Source organism: Acanthochromis polyacanthus, chromosome 21, assembly GCF_021347895.1.
Source record: "Acanthochromis polyacanthus isolate Apoly-LR-REF ecotype Palm Island chromosome 21, KAUST_Apoly_ChrSc, whole genome shotgun sequence".
Lineage (NCBI taxonomy): Eukaryota > Metazoa > Chordata > Actinopteri > Pomacentridae > Acanthochromis > Acanthochromis polyacanthus.
This window is the reverse complement of record NC_067133.1, coordinates 12,309,157-12,330,271: the sequence shown is the minus strand read 5'-3', so window position 1 is coordinate 12,330,271 and position 21,115 is coordinate 12,309,157. Positions and strand designations below refer to the sequence as shown.

Genomic DNA, 21,115 nt, shown 5'->3' with positions numbered 1-21,115 from the left:
TATTTAATTTCATTAATATTTTTTCCTAAAATAATAAACAACTCAAAATACCAACTCACAGCAAACATCTAGTGAGAACTGATTTAGTCTAATATGACGAACCTACGATACTGTAGATCCCTTTATACCTCTTCATGGGGATTTAAGTTCAGTTTTTGTTAAAACTGTTGTTGATTCCACTGAACTGTGTTTTGTGATAGACCAACAAGTGTTTCTTTTACTTTATTTGCTACATTTATATCAGTGGGTTTAGGCTAAACAGAAACAGTTGTCTACGTATGTGTTTTTTGTTCATTTTTCTCATCTGGTTGATTCTGATTTTACTCTGGTTCACGCGTTTAGAATTCCAGGCAAAACCGACATGGATTAAGGCCACAGTTTGTGAAGAACACAGTGACATGAGAAGAAAAACCAGCCCTTATGAGGTTAAAGTTTATTGAAAGGCTGTGGTACGGGATGGAGCTGGTTTTAGATAGGTGTACCTAATCAAATTTCACTTAAGTGCATTTTTGCAACATCCAGATTTAATTATTTCAGTCTGTGTCATTTTCACCAAACTCCAGAGTAAATGTAAAAACACCTGCACCAAATTAAGTTAGTTTTGTTTTTCTTAATTTCTAAATTTCTTCGGTAACTTCTTCTGGTTTTGTATTTAAAGATTACATGCTTAAAAATAAAGGTATATTTTGCTATTTCTAGGGGACTCGTGTTATATTACATCCAAACTTGCATTGTAAAAAAAATCTTCTGGCCAGACAAGATAATTATATCAGTGAGTGAGGAGACGACCACATCGATGAAACCAAATCTCGTTCATAGACTGCTGACACCGTCCACAAGTTAAATTTAGAATGAAGCCTCGCCCATTCTGCTGCCTGTTCTGGACCCTCAGTCCTTTAACTACTAACATCATGTATCAGTTACCATGTCATACGCTACAATTTTATGACCTACAGGCTTCACTGAAACCCATCATAAATTACATTGCCACTACTTGAAATTTACTGTTAAAAAATAAACAGTTTTCCAACAGACTCCAGTGCATTTTTATTATGTTTGCTCAGATAACAATGAAAAACAGCCTGCAAGAAACCAATCTTACTGGATATATAAATTAAAATTTCCTTGAAAGCATGATTTACCATTATATTAATGCTAATAAATTTCCAATGAAACCACAGCGATGCTTTCATTCGTGTAAAAATGTGGCTCGATACCATTGAATAGTGTGTTCCTTTTCAGTAAATTAAAAAGCTCACTGCTTGATGCAACTTCCAAACAAACAGAACTTTGTTTAATTTGGAGTGAAAATCCTGGCCTGATTGTTGGTGACACATTTGATTGACACTGACAGTTCACATACGGTCATAAAGGTTTTGCCACGTCAGATGGAGCAGGTGGTGACACAGACAGCGAAGCTCGACACACCCAGAGGACGTCTGTTTGGAGCGGTGAGCGACAGAGCTGGGAACTGTGGCGACGGAAGCTGGACAAAACTGAGCTGAGCACTGCTTGTGTGTGTGCTTGTATCTCCCGATTCCCGTGGTGATCTTTCACATGGCTTTAACTTTGATCTGCTTCATCTTCATCTGCTTCTTCTCGATCTTCTTCTGCTCACGACGCTGGGCAGCTTCCTGAAGAAGGAACATGAGAAAAAGTAGAAAGATTCAACATTTTGACAACTGCAGTGATTTGCTTCCTTGCTGAGTGTCAAGATGATAGATTGCGCTGTGGCCTGCAGTGTGTGAAGCAGCTGGTTGACTTCACTTCACATAAATTTTAGAAAAAGGAATGAACAGCTAACCTTGCTATGTTCAAAGCTAACAGTCTGTCTCAATAACACGTTAAATCACAGCAGTTTATGTGTAGAAAAGCCAAAGTGAAAGCGTGACAGTTTGCCTGTTTTAGGGGAATTAAGTACCAGACAATGCTCCAGCACCCAAAACACAGTACTATTTAGGGTGTCAGAAAAGATTTAGGATGTTCCAGTAATTAGCATGTCTCATGCAATAGGCTATGAAGACAAGGATCTGCTGCTACATCTGCTCAAACTTCACAGTATGCTGATTTTCTGGCCATTCTGACGTACAATCCTCTGCACCAAGGAAAATATGTCATGGTATCTTACGCGACCGCTTATTTCGCACTACAGCCTGGGACAGACATACAAGCGAGACGGTCAAAGTTGAAACTGCAATGTGAAGATGTTGTAGTATGTCCCAGTTGTATGGTTGCTGCATGCAACAGTGCATACTCCATGAGGACAGCAGCAGCAGTAAGTACTGAAAGGGAAAAGTGTGCAAATTGGACCATAGGGTATTTGCTGGCCTGTTGCTACACAACTTGCAGGAATTCAAACTACTTCTTCCAGCCATAAAAACCTCACTTAAACCGCAACACAAAAAATAAGATCCTGATCTGTGGGTTTTGTTACCTTTGCAGTGAGTTTCGTTCCATTTTCTGTCTTTAATGCCAGGCTAAGTATCTTGGCATAATTTATTAAATATCAGCAACAGTAGCAAATAAATACTGACAGGTGAATAACTCCTTTCAGGCTAAAAGTCTATAGCTGATCTTACCTAAACTAAATATAGCATTCTGTAATTGTAAGCTGAAGTCGTTTTCCTGTTTTGCCCAGTGAATGTGTATTCTAAGAGACATACTAAAATGCTAATTCTATCACAGGAGGGGCCTGATGTTCTCTGCAATTAGGTGGAAAAAAAACATATGTCCACATATCAGCCTTCAGCCAAAATCAGTTGGAAAACAGTGGCAAGAATCCAACACTGTGCATCGCTAAAGCTGAGCAGCTTCTGGCTTCAGCTACATATTTACTGAACAGGCACAAGAGTTGGATGCAGCTTGAACAAAAAAAAAGTGCATTTCTGAAGCAGTCAAAATATTCTATATTATGTTGTGTGGATTTTGTGAAGAGGCTGCACAGTGGTGTTGTGATAAGCACTTTCGCCTTGCAGTAATAAGATCCCCGGTTCAAATCCCTGGGTGAGCCTGGGATCTTTCTGCATGGAGTTTGCTTGTTCTCCCTGTGCATGCGTGGGTTTTCTCCGGGTACTCCGTCTTCCTCCCACAGTCCAAAAGTATGCTGAGGTTAATTGATTATTCTAAATTGTCAGTAGGTGTGAGTGTGATTGTCTGTCTGTATATGTAGCCCTGCGACAGAATGGCGACCTGTCCAGGGTGTCCCCTGTCTTCGCCCGAGTCAGCTGAGATAGGCTCCATCACCATCCGCAACCCTAGTGAGGATAAAGCGATGCATAAAGAATGGATGAATGGATGGATTTTGTGAAACATTTCAGACCTCCAGACGACGCTGTCTCTCAGGATCCTCCTCGTTCATGATCCTCTCCTTCTCAGCTCTCTTCTTCTCCTCACGGCGAGTCTGAGCCGCCTCCTGACGCTGAGCGTGAGTTTGCTTCAGGAAGTTCTCCTCCACACGGGCTCGGTTCCTGTCAGCTTTCTGTTTGCCCTGAACAGACAGAGGGTTAAAAAAAAAAAAAAAAAAAAGGGTTTACTTTCAAAGTTTAGGCTACATCCAAATGTAATTTAATTTATAAATAGATAAAAGTACATTGCTCTGTTCACACTAGTGTCCACACTACTCTGGAGGATTAAGGCCCCTATGATAGAGACTTGGAAAAATGCTGCTGGTCCTGTTTTAGCTTGAACATTCTGAGATGTGATTTAATCTGTATGGACACTTCTGGAAACACTGATCAGGACTGGCGTGTTTTCTTTCTGATTCAAATAATTTTTTTCCCCATAAGAAAACTAGGACATCAGCTTTAACTGTCACTGGTAATTCATCGTGAAAGACAAATTACAGGTGTTGCTGCCCATGTGGTCTCTGCTGGTAGCTGCTGTGCATTTAAGACAATTTCTGATTTTAATTTTTACCATTTCTGTTCTTCTTTCTAAATATTTCCTGCAACTAAACAACCAACCGCCTGCTTCATGTTGACACCAGGACCTTCATCCAAAGTGTAGGTGACTGGTCAATGACAAAGAACATTTCTGAAACAGTGCAAAAACTTAATCTTTCTCTGAAACTGCATTAGTGTGGATGTCCATCAGTGAGGAGTCACGGTTGGTGCGCTACACTCACCTCTCTGTTGAGACGGAGCTTCTTGACTTTATCGATGCTGTAGATCACCATGTTCATGAGAGGAAGCAGAGTGTCCATGTCTTTGGGAGAGGTGTTGCCCATTCCAGGCACTACACACAAAAACATTACATTCACATAAAACCCTTCAGTAAAATCCAATTATGAGGCATAGTAGGAAAGACCAAATGCTCACCATTAAATGTAAACAGCAGTGTCTTCTTGGTCTCAGGCAGCTTTAAGGGCTGACCCTCCCTGAAACACAAGAACTGTTAGCATCACACTGAAAACATGAGCTATTGCACAAGAGAGAGATTAAATGAATACATACTCTTGCATAACTTTTGGACCAGAAAATTGGTCCGAGAAATGGATGGACTCAATCTTGTCAGCATGGTTGGTGATATAATGCACCATCTAAAAATACACACACAAAACAAATGGCAAAGCTGCATTTAAAGAGGCTGTTCATCCATCTAAACGCCGTGTGCAGTATTCTGAGACCTTGCAGTCCCTTTTAAACTGTGTTAAAACTGTGTGATCATGAGCATAACCCTGTACCTTGTTGTCCATCACCCCATCCGTGACCTCGCCCATTTCAGTAAGAATAGCCAGAGATTCTGGGAGTCCGTACTTGGCTCCAGACTTCGGCTTGTCCCCGCAGAACTCACTCTGAGGAAGAAGATTGATCAAATGAACTCAAAGTCACTGTTTGAGCATTTATTGCAGGCTTTGAAATGAGAAAAAGAGATAAAATAATTCAAAGCTGTGTCTGATTAACTAATATGGACAAAAAAATGGAAATATAAATCAGTCTAATTGTGTGCAGCAGCAGTAATAATTTGTGGAGGATATTCACCAAGTCCTGCATCTCCTTCTGAAGCCGGGCCATGGCCTTCTTGGTGCCCACAGCAAACACAAACGTATCCATGTCCTCATCATTCAGAGTCACTTTGATTTGCTACAAGTAAACACACACTCTGTTGATTAGACAGTCTATCTGCAATAAGTGCAGACTGCAAACAAACTCATTCAATTTGCCAACTGACTGATTCGTACCACTTGGTCACAGGCCGGCCTCATCATCCTGGCCAGAACGTTGAGCAGGTCCTGCCTCTTCAGGAACTGAACACAAAACAAACACAAATGCATGTTTAGAAAAAAATGCACTGACAACAACACAAGCCTATGTTTCTCAGCACATCACTCCTACCTTGAGCTGGATCAGCATGCCTTCACAGCAAACACGTCCAGAGCACCACAGGTTGTAGATGTGTTCGTTTTCCTGATTCAGCTTCCCAGTGCTCACTGCTTCTTTACTGGTACCATCATCACCTGCAAATTGTTGACAATTAACACAACAGCTACCTCATTCTATGACTATTAAATCCAGCTGAGAAGCACAAAAGTAGTATTTCTTACTCTGCTATTATGTAGCAGAGATGAAAGAACTCACCCACTAGTGCAAAGTTGCTTTCAAGAAGCTCCCTGTGTGAGTTAAACCAGGCCTGAGCAAGGCGACTGTTTTTGTTCTTGCCGATGATGTAGTTCATGATGTAGGCCAACAGGCCGGTAACCATCAGGATCTCCATGTAGTAACTCTCCCAGGTGTTCTGCAGATGTGGGGGAACCTGCAGAGAAACAGCCATCAGTATCTATCAGTATATACAGCTCGACCACAGAAGAAGGTTTACCAAAATCATCTTCATGTTAACACCATGGATTGTTTCATGTCATACATTATTGTGGTATTTTATAGTAAAGGGGAAAAAATCTACTGTTCAGTGCTCTCTGATGGATGAAAAAAGTAAATGTGATGCTTAAGAAATGATTGTAAACGTGGTTCGGAATTTCTGCAAGGGAATTTCTTGTCACTTAATCCTGGATTTTCAGCATGATGCAGACACTGATTTAAGGAGTAAACATGTATCGGCTAATATTCTAATACAAAAAAGGAAAAATGATTGTGTCTGTGTTTGGTAACTCTTTAACAATGCATTTCACAAGTTACTGTGAAAACAGTGCTTCATTAAGCACCACTGTTTGCTCAGATGTAAATCAAACTCTGCTACATGTGAACGAATTACGTGATGCCCTAATTTCTAAATACACCAAACATCATTTTCTGCTAAAGTTTTCATATCAGGCAGTAATGGACAACATATATGCAGATGCACAGATATCTATAACGGGCCAATATCAGCTCAAACACAAGCAGCCTTAGATCTACAAAAAGCTCATGTTGGCTTCTGCATCAGTGGCAAGTTAATCAATCTCAGCTCTAATCAGCATCAGTGTAACTCAAAGTTTGGTAGCTTAGGCTAAAGTTAATCTGTTGCCAAAGGCTACAATTTCACTGTTGAGCTTCCACAACAACAATTTTTGTAAACTGCGTGAAACCCCTTTAGGCAACAAAATACAAAAGCAGCTACAAAACAGTGGAGAAATCTGCATTTCTACAACTTTAATTTACCCTTGCAGGGGCCTCCAGCAGCTGCTACACTGAATTTTCATTACAATGAAAGCACATATTATGAAAACTGAACAAACATTTTCTCTGCAGGCAGCAGAAATTGTGTGAAGAATCAGAGCCTCAGCAAAATGCATTCAGCAGAATAAAATGCACCAGAAATGCTTGTGAGCATATTTTAACAATAAACCCAGCTCACCGTGTGGATTATAAGTGGGTCCTTTATGGAGTGGCCTGTCTTTTCCATGTCTCCAATCCCTTCAAACTCCTCCTGGTCATATTTGCTATACATGTCCTGATCCTAGGGAGATATCAAATTAAATCAGCCCAGCCATATATTCTTATATGATGCTAGAAATAATTAAACAGGATTTAATAGGGAACTGTGCTCAAACATCAAGCTGTAAACACTAATACAAAGTCTTGTACTTGTGTGTCTGAGTCCTCAAAGCCATCCTGGCCATCCTCCAGCTCCACAGTTGCTTCATCTTCATCTTCTTCAGGCTGTGATGATGGGGAGACGCGTGGTGGAGGAGCGGTTTCTGTCTCACCCGCCATATCGTCGTTCATGTCCTCAAACTCAGCGAAGTCATTGTCATCGAAGTCTGCGAGGTCCTCCCCGTCGTCGAAGTCATCATTGTACCGTCCCCTGGAGACGGGAAGGGCCAGGAGGAGCAGCAAGGTGGGGATCAGGAGGAGACTTCGCATGGTGGGACCTGCATTGAAATGCAGTGACACAAAGTTGACACAACAGAAGGGAAAATAAGGGTGCAGTCAGAAATACTAGACATAAATGGGAAGGAAAGATCTTACACAACTTTTCAAAAACAAGAAGTGAAAGAATTCAAATCAGGGTAGAAATTTGTCAGCTAGTACAGGTCGCAACAGGCAGGTGTCGAGGTATTAGCAGATAATAAATGTGATCAGAGCACAGTAGTTCAAAATGTTTACTCTAGATCAGGGAATACATCTTAGTTTTGAGCCAGTTTTTTCGTGGTGACATTAAATCCCCTTGATCCAGAGTCACGCTTTTCAAGTTCACTAAATCTGGATTATTAATGTTGTAAATAGGATTACGTATCATCATGTAGGCTAGTAAGCTTTTACAGATTTTTTTTTTGACAGTCAGACCTCTTACTTGACCTTTAACAAATAAACACAAACACACAGACAAGCATGAATCACAAATAAACCTTGGATGCTATTGCACTTTTGCCTGCGACAGACTGGCGACCAGTCCTGGGTGTTATAAATCATGAATCTTAAATCATAAAAGGTCAGGTAAGAAAAAAATACATAAATTCATCAATTGCAATTACTTTACTGGTAAATACTGGTTAAAATGTAATGTTGGTGTTTAATACTGGCATCTGTTTGAGTATCAAATTGATAAATCAATGTATATTTACTACATCAACCAAATGCTGTATTATTTTGAAAAGTTTTAAACTTTCCTGACATTTTGTTCCTAAAATCCAACCTGAATCCAGCCTTCTGCCAGGATCAGGATAATCTGGATTTTTGGATCAGTTATCCCCCGTTTTCAAGATCTGATCTAATCCGACACCCAAAAATGTGATGAGATTACATCTGACAAAAACAGGCCTCGAGGATTAGTTTAAGATCACAGCAACCCTGAGGCATTTTGAAGCATTACAAAGTGCACATGCATAATCTAGCCTGTTATTTTATACTAAAAACTCACTATTTCATAAAACCGATGACTCTGGGAAGCAACACTCAGATATTATTTATACTGTTGATTCATGTGTTGATATTTTCTTCAATAATACACTAATTGTTTAGTTTAGAAAATATAACTCAAAGGCCAAAATGACATCTTAAAATGTCATTTTTTGTCCACAAACTATAGATATTTATTTCACTGTCATAGAAGAGCAAATTTTACAACAAAATATTCACATTAGGAGCTGAAAATAAAGGACTGTGATCATGTTTTTTGTCTAAAGAACTACTTACACTAGTTAATCAATGATCGAGATCTGATTAAGAGTTGATTAATTTCATAGCTGCAAAATAAATGACTTATTGCAGCAGTTCTAATCCCACAACATAAACTATATATTAAATAATGGCTTGTCTGAGACTGAACTTTAAACTACAATTAAAAATGGCATAGCAGATATGACAGCATTATAAAGTTTTTTTTTTTTATTTAGACACTGTCTTTGAGCCAGGTTTGACACAAAGAAATCATATAAACTAACAGATAACTTACAGGACTTTCTGCAGGTGATTCAGTTTGATCAGAAGCCAAAATAATCCTGCAACCAAGAAGAATTTAAACTTCTTAATCAACCAATTACTTAACCTGTTTGGTAAAACAGAGACTCAACTGTAAATCTATGACAGGAAATAATAAAAACAATCTGATAAAACCTGTCAGGTGGTTTTAGTTCTGCTTTACACTAAATTATAATATGCAAACGATTAATAAACAGTTAACAATGAATGGATTACTCACTGCAGCTCTGGATAAAAGCGTCTCTTATGATCAGAGAGGATTTTCAGGTGACCAACTCGAGAGAGGAAAAGATCCCCACGGAGCGAGACTAATAGGAAAACAATGACTAAGGAAATAAAGCCAGTGCTGTATAATGTCTCCATGTTAGCTCTGTGGTGTCACTTTATCGCTGCTAATAAAAACCTTCGATATATAATGTTTAACAGTGAGATAACATTGCACCGTGAAGGCCACATGAGGACAAACTTAAGCAGCTGCACCTTAAAACAGCTGAACGTCCAACCTGGAAGCTTCCGCTAGCTCCACGGTGAGACCAGCAGTTGCCCGCTAACAGGCTAAAATATCGGTCAAGGTTTGACTTTCTGTGTTCTATTAGAGGCGTTAGGGTTTAAACTAACTAGCGCCATGTGTAGGATTAAACCACCGCCCAAACCCATCCCCCTTAAATCCAGCTCTCATTCCCTTAATCATTAGCTGTTAGCAAATCAGGGATTAGCACGCTAACGTGGCTAACTAGCATGGCACCTTGTTGCCACAACCACAACAGAAAACAGCCAGTTTCCTCTCCAACATGGCGGACGGCTGAGCTATTGTTGATACAAACAAGTAAAACAGAAAAACAGCAGCTCACCTGGAGACAGACGGTGACAGTAAACGTGCCGTTGGTTCAGACTGAGAAACTGTCCTTCTGTTAATACGACTGAAGCTGAGACTGACCGACTCACACACACACACACGCACACGACCTTTCACAGTAAAAGTACCGTCACGTTGGCTGTCATTGGTTGGTGCCCCCCAGTGGCGTGGTCCATCGCTGCTTGCAGCTTTAATTATTAATATTATTATTAGGTAACTAATAACATTTATAATGCCATGTATAAAATACTACTCATCTGTAGTTCCTGGCTTTATTTTGTAATTTAATAATGGATTGTCCTCATATAATATAATATCATATAATCTGCAGCAGAGATATTTCTAGCTGTGTTGATATGCCATTAACTGGGGATACATACAATTAAAGTACCTTATTCTATATTGTGTATGTTATATTGTATTATATATTATATGAGGAGGAAATCTACCATTAACTATCATAATATGATAATTGAATATGGTGAATATGATACAGATTTTAACAGATACCACCATGAAACTTCCCAGTGTGATTACTTATTCCAAAATTATTTGCATATTTAAGCTTATAATTACATATACTAATGACAGCCATCTTCAGAATTTTTGTTTCATTTCATTGACGTATTTGAGCCAAAGATTTCTCTCTAAGAGATATCTCTCTTATTTGAAAATCACTTTATAAATCAGAAAGCATTGTAAAAAAATAAATTAAATGATCATTTCTTTAGGAGTAAAACGTTTTTTTTAAAAAATCCAGCTATGGCTGATAGAATGAATACTGAATAAAAATTAGAAAGTTTGCTGTATGTAAGATCAGCTGAAATGGAGTTTTCAGTCACAGAGCAAGAGCAAAAACTAATTTTGAGAAATATGTATTTTAATTAAAGTCTGTGGGTTCAGTCCTCAAAAAAATCTCCATTGAGGTCTTTTCGTAAAATAAAGACACACATTGTTTTAGTAAAAACAAAAAAAGAAGTCACATTTCTGACAGAAATTTGTCTGAAAGAAGAGGTATTATGATCTCAAAACAGATGAAAAGGGTGCTTTTACCTGTCGTAAAATCACTGCTGAGAAATAAAACTCCCTATTTTATTAGTAAAATAATTTGCTTTTATTTTAAAATTCAACAAGCAAATGTTACCACATATTTTGCTTAGTTCGTCAGAAATCAAAATACTACACTGATTATCACATTGGAAACAGACAATAGAGTGTTGGCTCTGTACATGGAGCTACGAGAAGAAACAGTTGTTCGGTTCCATCAAAAACATGCGGCCATGATTTATAATAGTGAGTTTTTCTGCCACCTAGCCGTCACTGTGACTAACTACAAATGTTCGTCAAGCTAAACATAATAGCATAACCACACTTCTGGTTTACACCTTCAAGATAAACCAAACAGGAACTAAAGCCAGTTATTTGCACTGATGACAATGAACACTCATGAATATGTGGACAGATTTATTCAACACACTTCTAACATTCGAATAAATGTAGATGTTCTGAACAAAACCTCATCTAGAAGGTTGCGTAGGTTTTCATTTTCTCCCTGTGTTTTAGGCAACAATGAAAGATACTAAGATAAATTTAAGTAAAACATTCTTTTAGTACAGAATATGTTCATTACGCACATAAAATAAGAATAGGACAATGTGAATATTACTGTTTAAACTGTTTTAGCATCAGTTGATAATTCTTTTTTATTAGAGTTGCAACTAACAAAGATTTTCATTCATAGTTGATTATTTCCTCCATTAATCGGTTAATTGTTTGGTCTGTAAAATTTCAGAAAAAGGTGAAAAATTTTGATCAGTGTTTCCAAAAGCACAAGATGACAAATATCCTGTTTTGTCCACAACCCATAGAAAATCATTTTATACAATACAATACAATACAATACAATACAATACAATACAATACAATACAATACAATACAATACAATAACTTTATTTATCCCTGAAGGGAAATTCATTATGGCCATGGAGCTGAGAAAAATCCAAATAATATGCATTTTAAGAAGATTGAATGTCAGGATTTTGACTTTTTGTCTTGAAAAATTACTTAAACCTTTTATTAGATTGTCATAATAGTTAAACATTTGCTTAGTAGTTGATAACTAATCAGTTACATGCTGGAGTGCTTCTAATACCAAACATTAAACGACATTGTTTAAAAAGGTTTGGTGAGACTTTATGTTAAGTAGTATTTAATAATAAAGTATTTTTCTTGATAACTAATTGATGAACCAATTGATTGTTGTTCTAAATAGAATTCTAAAAATATAATTAAGTAAAATATAAATTAATCAAAATACAAATTTTGGATAAAAATTCTGAGTAATAGAAGTAAAAGTGAAAGTACACTTTATTAATATAATTTAGTCATCATTTATTGTTATGGACTTGAGTGTTGAAATGCGAATAAGTTATTTTTATATGAAAAATACGAACCGGAAGTCGCTCGTGTTATGTTAGCTTGACGTCTCTTCGGGTCGTAACGAGCAATGCTACTCTTTGTTAAGTAAAGTGCTGAGAAATCTTAGTCTGAGACGGGGTTTGTTTAATTCAGTAGTCTTTATTACCAACACTGCTGACATTTGTTCTCGTAAGTTAACGTCTTTGCTTGCAGTTCTCCTGCGGAGCTACTTATTTCGCAGTTAGCTAACGCTAGCGTGTTAGCTGCGGTTCGGGAGGATGTCGCTTCACGGCAAGAGAAAAGAAATCTACAAATACGAGGCGCCATGGACGGTGTACGCCATGAACTGGAGCGTCCGTCCCGACAAACGCTTTCGTCTGGCGCTGGGGAGCTTCGTGGAGGAATATAACAACAAGGTACGTAGTGTGGTTTTGGCCATTCATCACCTAACGACACGCTAAAGACGTTAGCCACTTGATGCTAATGCTAGCTGTGCTGCGCACCCAGAGATAAAATAACGATGCTAGCTTTAGTTATCAAAAGTACCAACAGTGTCCCAGTGTGGATATTCAGAAAGTCAGATTTGGTGTTTTTATTTATAATATCTCATAGCAGCTCCATATATAGCTCCTACTATTTTTACCCCGCATGTAAACAGTAGTTTGGTTCATACTGAAATGAGGTCTTCTGTGGTGATCAGGTGCAGCTGGTGGGTCTGGAGGAGGAGAGCTCAGAGTTCGTCTGCAGGAACACCTTTGACCATCCATATCCCACCACCAAGATCATGTGGATCCCGGACACCAAGGGGGTTTACCCGGACCTGCTGGCCACCAGCGGGGACTACCTGCGCATCTGGAGGGTAGGAAAGCTGCTGTTAGGGGAATAACACTGTGGATGCTGCTTAGATGTTGTTGTGATCTTCAAATAGGGCTGAATGACAGGGCCGGAGCAAACCAGTGGCCTCAGAGTAAAATCTGACAACAGTGAAGCTTGCAGAACTGGAATTACATCAGAACTTTATTCCTAAAAGCCCTCATTAAACCAAGCAGTTCAGTTCAAGTACAAAATGTTTACACTGATTTTGTAGCAACTCAAAATTTCACATTATTGATAATGAAATGAACGTACAAAAATGCATTTGTTTTTATATGTGAGTAAAGAATCTGTGTGTGCTTTCATGAGTTGACGTGTCTATGATTTAGCTGTGGATTTAGCTGGAGCTCTTTTACACTCTTAAAGATGGTAAAAATGAAATCTGCTTTCTTACAAACTGCTTAACAAAACAAGGCAGACTCAGAATCTATGTCCAAAAGACAGAAACAAAATGCTGGATGGATACGGTGAACTCTCAGCTAGACAGATGTCGTCAGGAGAACAAATACACTTTTGACATAATAGACTAATGTGTATTTTTCAATTTAAATAATAATTATTGGTATAACTCTTCACCAGAACATTGTAATTAGTTGTTTTTTAATCAATCAAATAAACTCTTGTGTATGTCTGTATGGCAATCTTTCCAGCTTAAGCAAATGATGAGTTAGTAACCAGTAAAAATGAATATTGGGCAGGGAAAAAAATATTGATAGTGAAATATTGTACCCTCCATTGCGAGTAATGGTCTCCCTATAGATAATAATGATCAGACTCAACTGCTGAAACATATATTGCAATTATTTCAACATATGTTGCAACAGAAGCCAAGATTTTAGTGGAAATAGTAATTTTTGCATTTCTTTCCCACTGAGACAAAGATTAAAAATGTGATGCTCTATCAAACAAGCCTGCTCCTTTATGTATGGATAATAAGATTTGTAGGTTTCTCTATATCAAATCACATTATCTGTCAGTAAAATCACTGTTAGATATTTTGCCTAAATCATTCAGTTCTGCTTCACTGTATTGAGAGTAGGGCTGCAACAACGAATCGATAAAATCGATAATAATCGATTATTAAAAGCGTTGGCAACGAATTGCATTATCGTTTCGTTGTGTCGCGCGATTCATGCGTCACTCGTCATGTCGCGGAGCCGTCTACTTCACCTGCAGAGCGAGTTGAACAGAGCGAGGTAGAGGCAGAGCAGAGGAGGTATTTTTTTTAAAAGACCAGCATGGAGAAAACAGTTTGACCGAAGTCCTTAAAAGTATGGGAGCATTTCACGCTTCACAAAACGAAGACATGCTGCGTGTCCACTACATGCGAATGCACGCATCTGAAAATCGCACTGATGCCCGACGGTCACGAGCGGGCCACTACGTGGTCACGTGACCGCGCTTTCAGCTTGATGGTCCGGTAGATGAGTCTGATAAACACAGCGGCTGGGCCGCAAACTTTCTCTATTATTTCGAAAAAACTTGAAGGAAAAGTATTTCTGAAGCATTTGAGGCGAGAAATAATCTGTGCAGCAGCTGAACCTGTCCTGGTTTTAGTTCAACGACGGCTAGTTTAGATGTTTAAGGACAGTAGAAGTCGAGTCTACTTTATAATGAGCTGCAGGTAAACACACTGGATCGCAGATGGAAACGCACCAACCGGCCACATGCCATGTATCGCATCTAGTGCACACGCACCTTAAGTCACTGCATTATCCTACATTTGTTCCGTTTTAAAGTGAGGAAACGTAATATCAGTCTCTCTGGTAGCTTTTCTGATGCTCGAGTTAGCCTATTAACTGATTAATGACAGATAGGGTGTGTGTGACTGTAAGAGGTTTTATTTCCCTTTCATCAGCTAAAGCCGGGTTTGAATATGCATTACAAATGAATGTAACTTGCACACTATAGTGGTAATAATTTGAAGATTAAGCCTCAAGTTTTAATTTTCTGACATCAGAGTGAAGACACTGGTCTGTGTTGGAGTGAGGCAGGATGAATTGCATTGATAGGCTTTATGATGAGAAAGACATGTACATCACAGCAAGCAGCTGTCTCACTGAGAGCATCCTCAACATGAACGTCACTGATGCGAGGCCTCTGTCAGTGGTTGAAGATGAAGGCTTCCCTATAATCTTATTTGTTCTGTCATTCCAAATCTTCTATTTCTGAATAAAGAGGTGGAAATTAAAAATGTTTTTTTAATCCGATTCATCGATTAATCGAAAAAATAATCGGCCAATTAATCGATTATTAAAATAATTGTTAGTGGCAGCCCTAATTGAGAGTCCTCTAATATTTCAATTAAATGTTCAGCTCCATCACCAAATCCAATCCAAATCAAAGCCAACCCTGAAAAGATCTAATCAAATGCTGTCTGTGTGTCCAAAGTGATAATATATCTTGTTCTTTGGTGTCAGAGAGCTCCATTGTGACGCAATCAGCCACATCTTCTTTCACTATCACAGAAACACACAATGCAGTTTATTTTTCTCAGTCTTTCATTCACTGTCCCTTGCAGCAGATGAACAGCTGCTAAAAACGGGGTCAGGCTGCTGTAAAACATCACTGAGCCTTTCATTAACTCAAACCTCATATTTGTGACATGTTGTTTACAACTCACTTCTTCTGTTGGAACTAAAGGACTGAGCCTTGTTGTGAACTCAGGAAGTACTGAGAAATTTACAAGTCATTTTGGCCTTACTTAACTTGAACTGTGTACTGTAGCGGTCCATGAGTTTACTTCAAGTGACTAAAAAGAAGAAATCTATGTCTGTCAATTCCCAATCGTGCTCAGTTGTAGCATTAAGACAAACTGCCCTATTGTGAGGATGAGATCAGTTAGTTTACTCCTTCAGCTCGGCCAGCTGGCAGCTGTGAAACTGTGACTTTGGCTGGTCTATGGTGCTTGTTTTTAAAAGTCTGCTCATTGCCAAATTCCTCTGCGTTTGTCTCACAGGTCAGCGACACAGAAACACGCCTCGAATGTTTGCTGAATAACAACAAGAACTCAGACTTCTGTGCTCCTCTCACCTCCTTCGACTGGAATGAAGTTGATCCTAATCTGCTGGGTAAGGAGCATCGGACATCTATTGAAGCTCTTATTTGGATTTAGTTTCTCCTTTTCTGACTGTTGTTTTTTCTGCAGGCACCTCCAGCATCGACACCACCTGTACTATCTGGGGGCTGGAGACCGGTCAGGTGTTAGGACGAGTTAACCTGGTGTCCGGACACGTGAAGACTCAGCTGATCGCTCATGATAAAGAGGTCAGTGCCGCATAATGCATCCCCGTGTGGTCGTGTTTGCAGAAGAATATGTAGCTGAACACTTGTATGTGTCTGTACAGGTGTATGACATCGCGTTCAGCCGTGCAGGAGGCGGTCGTGACATGTTTGCGTCTGTGGGAGCTGATGGATCCGTCCGCATGTTTGACCTCCGACACCTCGAGCACAGCACCATCATCTATGAAGACCCTCAGCACCACCCGCTGCTCCGCCTCTGCTGGAACAAACAGGACCCCAACTATCTGGCCACGATGGCCATGGACGGCATGGAGGTCAGTATGCTGCAGATCAGCTTTTCTGTATTAAGATTGAAACATGGAATCCATAAAAGGCTTTCTAAGAAATTTTAAAATCTCTACGACACCAGTGAGTGAATCCAACACCAAGTATTGGATTTTATAGATGTTTTACACCTCTGAACCCCAAGTGATTGAGCTGATTTTTCACTACAAGAAGTCCTGGGTCTCTATGGAAACATCACAACCAAGAAACAGAGAGAGCAAAGAAAGTCTTTTGTACACTAGAATACACTTATGCCAGAAGTGAAATGTATTTGATTATTTTCTCAAAAAATAAATATCTGAAATAAACATATGTACAGCATTTTCCAAGTGCCACCAGGTTTTTTGATTACCTGAAAATATAAATGGCGAGTCTACATATTAGAGATATTGTGGTACCTGCAGTTTCTGCTTTCATGCTAGTCTCCTGTAAACACTGCCTGCAGTTCAACCAGTAAAATCCCTCAGTTTTTGTCACATGGCTGTCAGTCACAGCTTCTTTACTGTCACAGTTGTGTCAAGGTGTGTTTTTTTTTTTTGGCAAATTTTAATTCAGACACAATGAAGTATCTTGATTTTAAGCTTAGGTTTGGTTTTGTTGCTCAGAGGGTTAATTTCAGTGTGATTTCATATTTATTACGTGGATAATATAACTCTTATTATACTGCTGCAGTTTTTTTCTGGTTTTGTTCATTGTGGAGTTTCTAATTCAAATTAAACCGTCTTTTTCAGCAGATGAAGGAGCATAGTGAGGAACGGTGCATGACTTCTTATTTATTAGTCAGATTAAGTTCATTTTTAACCTCAGAGGACAGATTTGACCATCTACATTCTCATACATCTGCTTGAGAAAGATTGTGTGTTACAATTAAAAGCTACCACTTCTAAAGTTTTTTTTTATTTGTGTGATAGGTGGTCATCCTGGACGTCCGTGTGCCGTGTACTCCGGTGGCTCGGCTCAACAACCATCGCGCCTGCGTTAACGGCATCGCCTGGGCTCCTCACTCCTCGTGTCACATCTGCACTGCAGGTAAGCTGGAGTTCAAACCGCTTACATAGACAGAGGTGCACGGCTTCAGCTGCGGGTAAAATCCAAGATGGCTAGAGTGTCCTATTCATACATTTAAAGGCTCGTCAGACACCAGAAAGCTACACAATAATTTCAATGGCATCCGTTTTATCTTGTAAAAGTAGCGCTAAGCTCACCGTAGATTCCAGGCGATGGTGTGTTGCACTTTAGCAAAAAGCAGGTTGACCCTATTTAGCTGAAAAAGGAAGCTGTTTTTTTTCAGGCAGGACTAAAATTAGGCTGAACAGGCCTGAGGCTGTTCTCTTCACCTCTAATCGTCACCATCTATACACTTCATGCTGCTCCAGTCTCAAATATTACTTTCAATGTCCCGGGCTGTTTATTCCAGGCCGACTGGTTGGTCAGTATGCTCTCATCCCAACAGTTTTTCAGTCTTTACAGCAGTTCAGTTGATCTTTAATGACAGAATCTGAGACGACGGCGGCAACAGGTTTCCTGAATTCTGTCTTCTGACACTAACTGGGAATTCTGGCTATAGGAGTGGCCACATTTTTAAATAAAAGAAAGCACAACATTTCCAAACAAGAATGATATTTGGGTCTGTAAGTCAGTGTGTGGATGCTGCCATATTTCTTCCTAAAAACAGGCATTTGTTGGACATTTGATCAACTTTTAAAGCCTCTATCAGTGGAATTTGATGTGTTGCAAATATTAAAAGGCAAGGCTCCAGATTCTCAAATAAGGTGCATTTTTGAGGGTAAAATTAAAAAAATTTCCAGGTCTGCAAACATGATATTCATATAATTTTGACAAAATACTTTACAGAATCTCATATGGTGGAGCAACATATTTCCTGAATTCTGTCTTGATTGTACACAGACTGGGAATTTGGTTTTAGTAGAGGCCACATTTTTCATTGTTGGTCATTGAAAATAAAAGTATGCTTTTTTTAAACAAGGGTGATACTTCGGCCCTCGAAAGTTCCTTTAATTGTGCAAATATGGATGTGTCTATATTTGCTGCAAAAGTAGAGTCTTGGGTCAACATTTCACCAACTTTTGAGACATTTAACATCAGTATCAATTTGATGTGTGACAAATCTTATAAGTCAAGGTTCCAGTTTTGAGGTCTGAAAACATGTAAAATTTTCAATTCAGCCAAAATATTTTACAGAACTTAGTTTGTGATCCTAAATAATAAGTAAGTTACAAAATCTGAAGCCACATATTTCCTGAATTCTGACTTATTGCATACTGATGTTACAGATACGAGCTTTTCGTGCTTATTTATAATCTATTTAGCCTAATAAGGATGGCTGCTGTGGCCCAGTTAGTTTATCTAGTATGGTTTTAGCCCTTAAAGATTTTCTGCAGCCCTTCTAATGTCCACTGTGTCTGTCCTCTCCCAGCCGACGACCACCAGGCTCTGATCTGGGACATCCAGCAGATGCCCAGAGCCATTGAGGATCCCATCCTGGCCTACACGGCTGAAGGGGAGATCAACAACGTGCAGTGGGCGTCCACGCAGCCGGACTGGATTGCCATCTGCTACAACAACTGCCTGGAGATCCTGCGCGTCTAAAAGCGTTGGAGCCGTTTCAAATTTGGACTTTTTTCAGTCCTCATCCCGTCTTCTTCCAGGACGAGGATGAGGCCATGAGTGAACTTTCCGAACGTGTTTGGAGTATCACATACCTACTCCGCAATAACCTGGTTTACATTTTGGTTTTGTTTTTTTTGCCACGTCTCTACTCCGCTGTTCTTCTACTAAAAATGTTTTAAGCTCTTATTTATTTTGCTCACAAGGTAGTGTTCAGCAGAGCTCTGCGCTGTTGTCGATGAAAGTGGGATTTTTATACGTGTCGGTGTGATTTCAGCCAGCTGTGAGATTATCATGAAGGGTTTAGATGTTGTGCATTTCATCTGTTTTAGTTTGTCTGGGTTGATACAAACTGCTGTAGGTGGCAGAAGACGGCCTCTCTAACGCGTCTGTCGTAGCCTTCGTGTGGATACATACCATATTACTGGTGATTCATGGATCAGTATATTCTAGTCTTGTTTACCCTCGTGGCAATTTAAGCTGTTAAATTTGTCAAATGGGTGTGTGTCCGGTATCCTCTCTACAATTGTCCGGGTTCAGACTCACGACCTGTGCTACTTCTAAGAATTGTAAAATAAGCTGAGAGGGATTCGTGTCGTCACTGCAGTGGTGTCCGTCATCTTATGGTGTGTTTTAGTTTGACTGGTGACGCTGAGAAGCAACCAGCAACACTGACAACCTACCAGAGCAATGTTGTTCAGCCTTTTAGCTCCCTAATTACTCTCTTCTTCTTCTTCTTCTTCTTCTTTCTTTTTATTTGTAGAAGATTGTGCTTGGAAAGCTGCATTTTTTTCTTTGTTAGAGTGAGTTGTGAAATGGAAGGAAAAAACAATTTTCTGACTGCGTCTTTGTCTGCCTCTCTTATTTTTTTTGTTGTTTTCAGTAATTAAAGGGTCATGTCCTTGTAGCATGCCATTACAAGGCAAACTGTACATACATATAAATATATCAACTTAAGATGTTGGTAAGCCAAGTGTTCATGTTGTAGCTTTTTTCATAAAGTTTATTATTGAATTTGCTCTAATAAATTGTATTCCTCCATGTCTTAGAAACCAACTGTGTATTGGTGTGGGCTTATTTTGTGGAGTTTTAATAGGGGTCATGGTCACATAGGATCAGTCATTATGCCGCATTAGGAGTTAGTTATCAGTTTTTCTGCTTCTAAACAGCCTCAGGTCAAAGATTAAGGATAATAAATTAATCCAGGGGGCACCCAGATTTGAATTAGGGACCCCTTGATCTGCAGTCAAATGCTCTACCACTGAGCTCTACCCTCTGTGGGAGTCACTAGGCTGGAATGTTTTGTGCTTCCACTGGCCAGTGTTTACCTTCATATGAGGCGTAAAGTTCCTCCCTCTCCTGCTGTGTTTTACTATCAGCATTCATGTTCCTCCTGTATAGGCAGAACAAACAGTTAAATGTATTTTCCCAGAACTAGCAAATGTGATGACAGTTTGAGTTCCTATTTAGTTGCTGATTAAACCCCATTACATTTCTTACATCAAAGTTAGATATTTAGAAGTTTCTATTCATTTAAATAATTCCTTTATTTTAAAAGTGGCCTTGATGTAAATCTACACCGTTACCTCTGTTTGAATTTGCAGATCTGTAAAGTGTTAAAGACAGTTTTTCAAATGTCTGCTTAAAGCTGGATCCAAAACTGAGTCACTCTCCACTGAGCACCGCGTTAAAAAGTTCAATGACACAACAGAAATAAACAGGTTTACAGACTGGTGTCTAAATACAGAGGGTACATTGTACATAACCAGTCCATATAAAGTGTATTAAAGTTTAAAGTACGTGTGGCAGCAACAACAGAAAGAGGTCCTCTCTGGGTGGAAGAACCGCGTCCGAGTGGCAGCTCTCTTTCTGCTCTTACCTTACTCACTAAACTCAAGTGCCATGGAGGACTCCCGT

At 39.2% G+C, this 21,115-nt stretch overlaps 2 protein-coding genes across 4 annotated transcripts; one reads left to right on the top strand and one right to left on the bottom strand.

Annotated features, from left to right (window-relative positions):
- Nucleotides 1–1,022: 1,022 nt before the first annotated feature.
- ccdc47 (coiled-coil domain containing 47) lies at nucleotides 1,023–9,860 on the bottom strand. 3 transcript variants are annotated; one of them, XM_022195279.2, is made up of 15 exons: nucleotides 9,707–9,848; nucleotides 9,076–9,163; nucleotides 8,830–8,875; nucleotides 7,020–7,306; nucleotides 6,790–6,891; nucleotides 5,577–5,751; nucleotides 5,334–5,455; nucleotides 5,180–5,245; nucleotides 4,980–5,081; nucleotides 4,682–4,792; nucleotides 4,452–4,537; nucleotides 4,317–4,375; nucleotides 4,124–4,233; nucleotides 3,320–3,487; nucleotides 1,023–1,634 (listed from the first exon to the last, which is right to left on the bottom strand). In XM_022195279.2, the coding sequence occupies exons 4-15, from the start codon at nucleotides 7,296–7,298 to the stop codon at nucleotides 1,554–1,556; spliced, it is 1,461 nt and encodes a 486-aa protein (XP_022050971.1). In that variant the 5' UTR covers nucleotides 7,299–7,306; nucleotides 8,830–8,875; nucleotides 9,076–9,163; nucleotides 9,707–9,848; the 3' UTR covers nucleotides 1,023–1,553. The 3 variants fall into 3 exon arrangements, with proteins under 3 accessions (XP_022050971.1, XP_022050962.1, XP_022050954.1); XM_022195270.2 differs by lacking the exon at nucleotides 9,076–9,163 and having other exon boundaries at nucleotides 9,707–9,842; XM_022195262.2 differs by lacking the exons at nucleotides 8,830–8,875; nucleotides 9,076–9,163 and having other exon boundaries at nucleotides 9,707–9,860.
- Nucleotides 9,861–12,167: 2,307 nt separating this feature from the next.
- Nucleotides 12,168–20,254, top strand: dcaf7 (ddb1 and cul4 associated factor 7). The gene is made up of 7 exons (XM_022195291.2): nucleotides 12,168–12,546; nucleotides 12,831–12,989; nucleotides 15,963–16,074; nucleotides 16,152–16,270; nucleotides 16,351–16,560; nucleotides 17,482–17,599; nucleotides 19,008–20,254. Exons 1-7 carry the CDS (start codon nucleotides 12,409–12,411, stop codon nucleotides 19,178–19,180), a joined length of 1,029 nt encoding a protein of 342 aa, XP_022050983.1. The 5' UTR covers nucleotides 12,168–12,408; the 3' UTR covers nucleotides 19,181–20,254.
- Nucleotides 20,255–21,115: the final 861 nt, after the last annotated feature.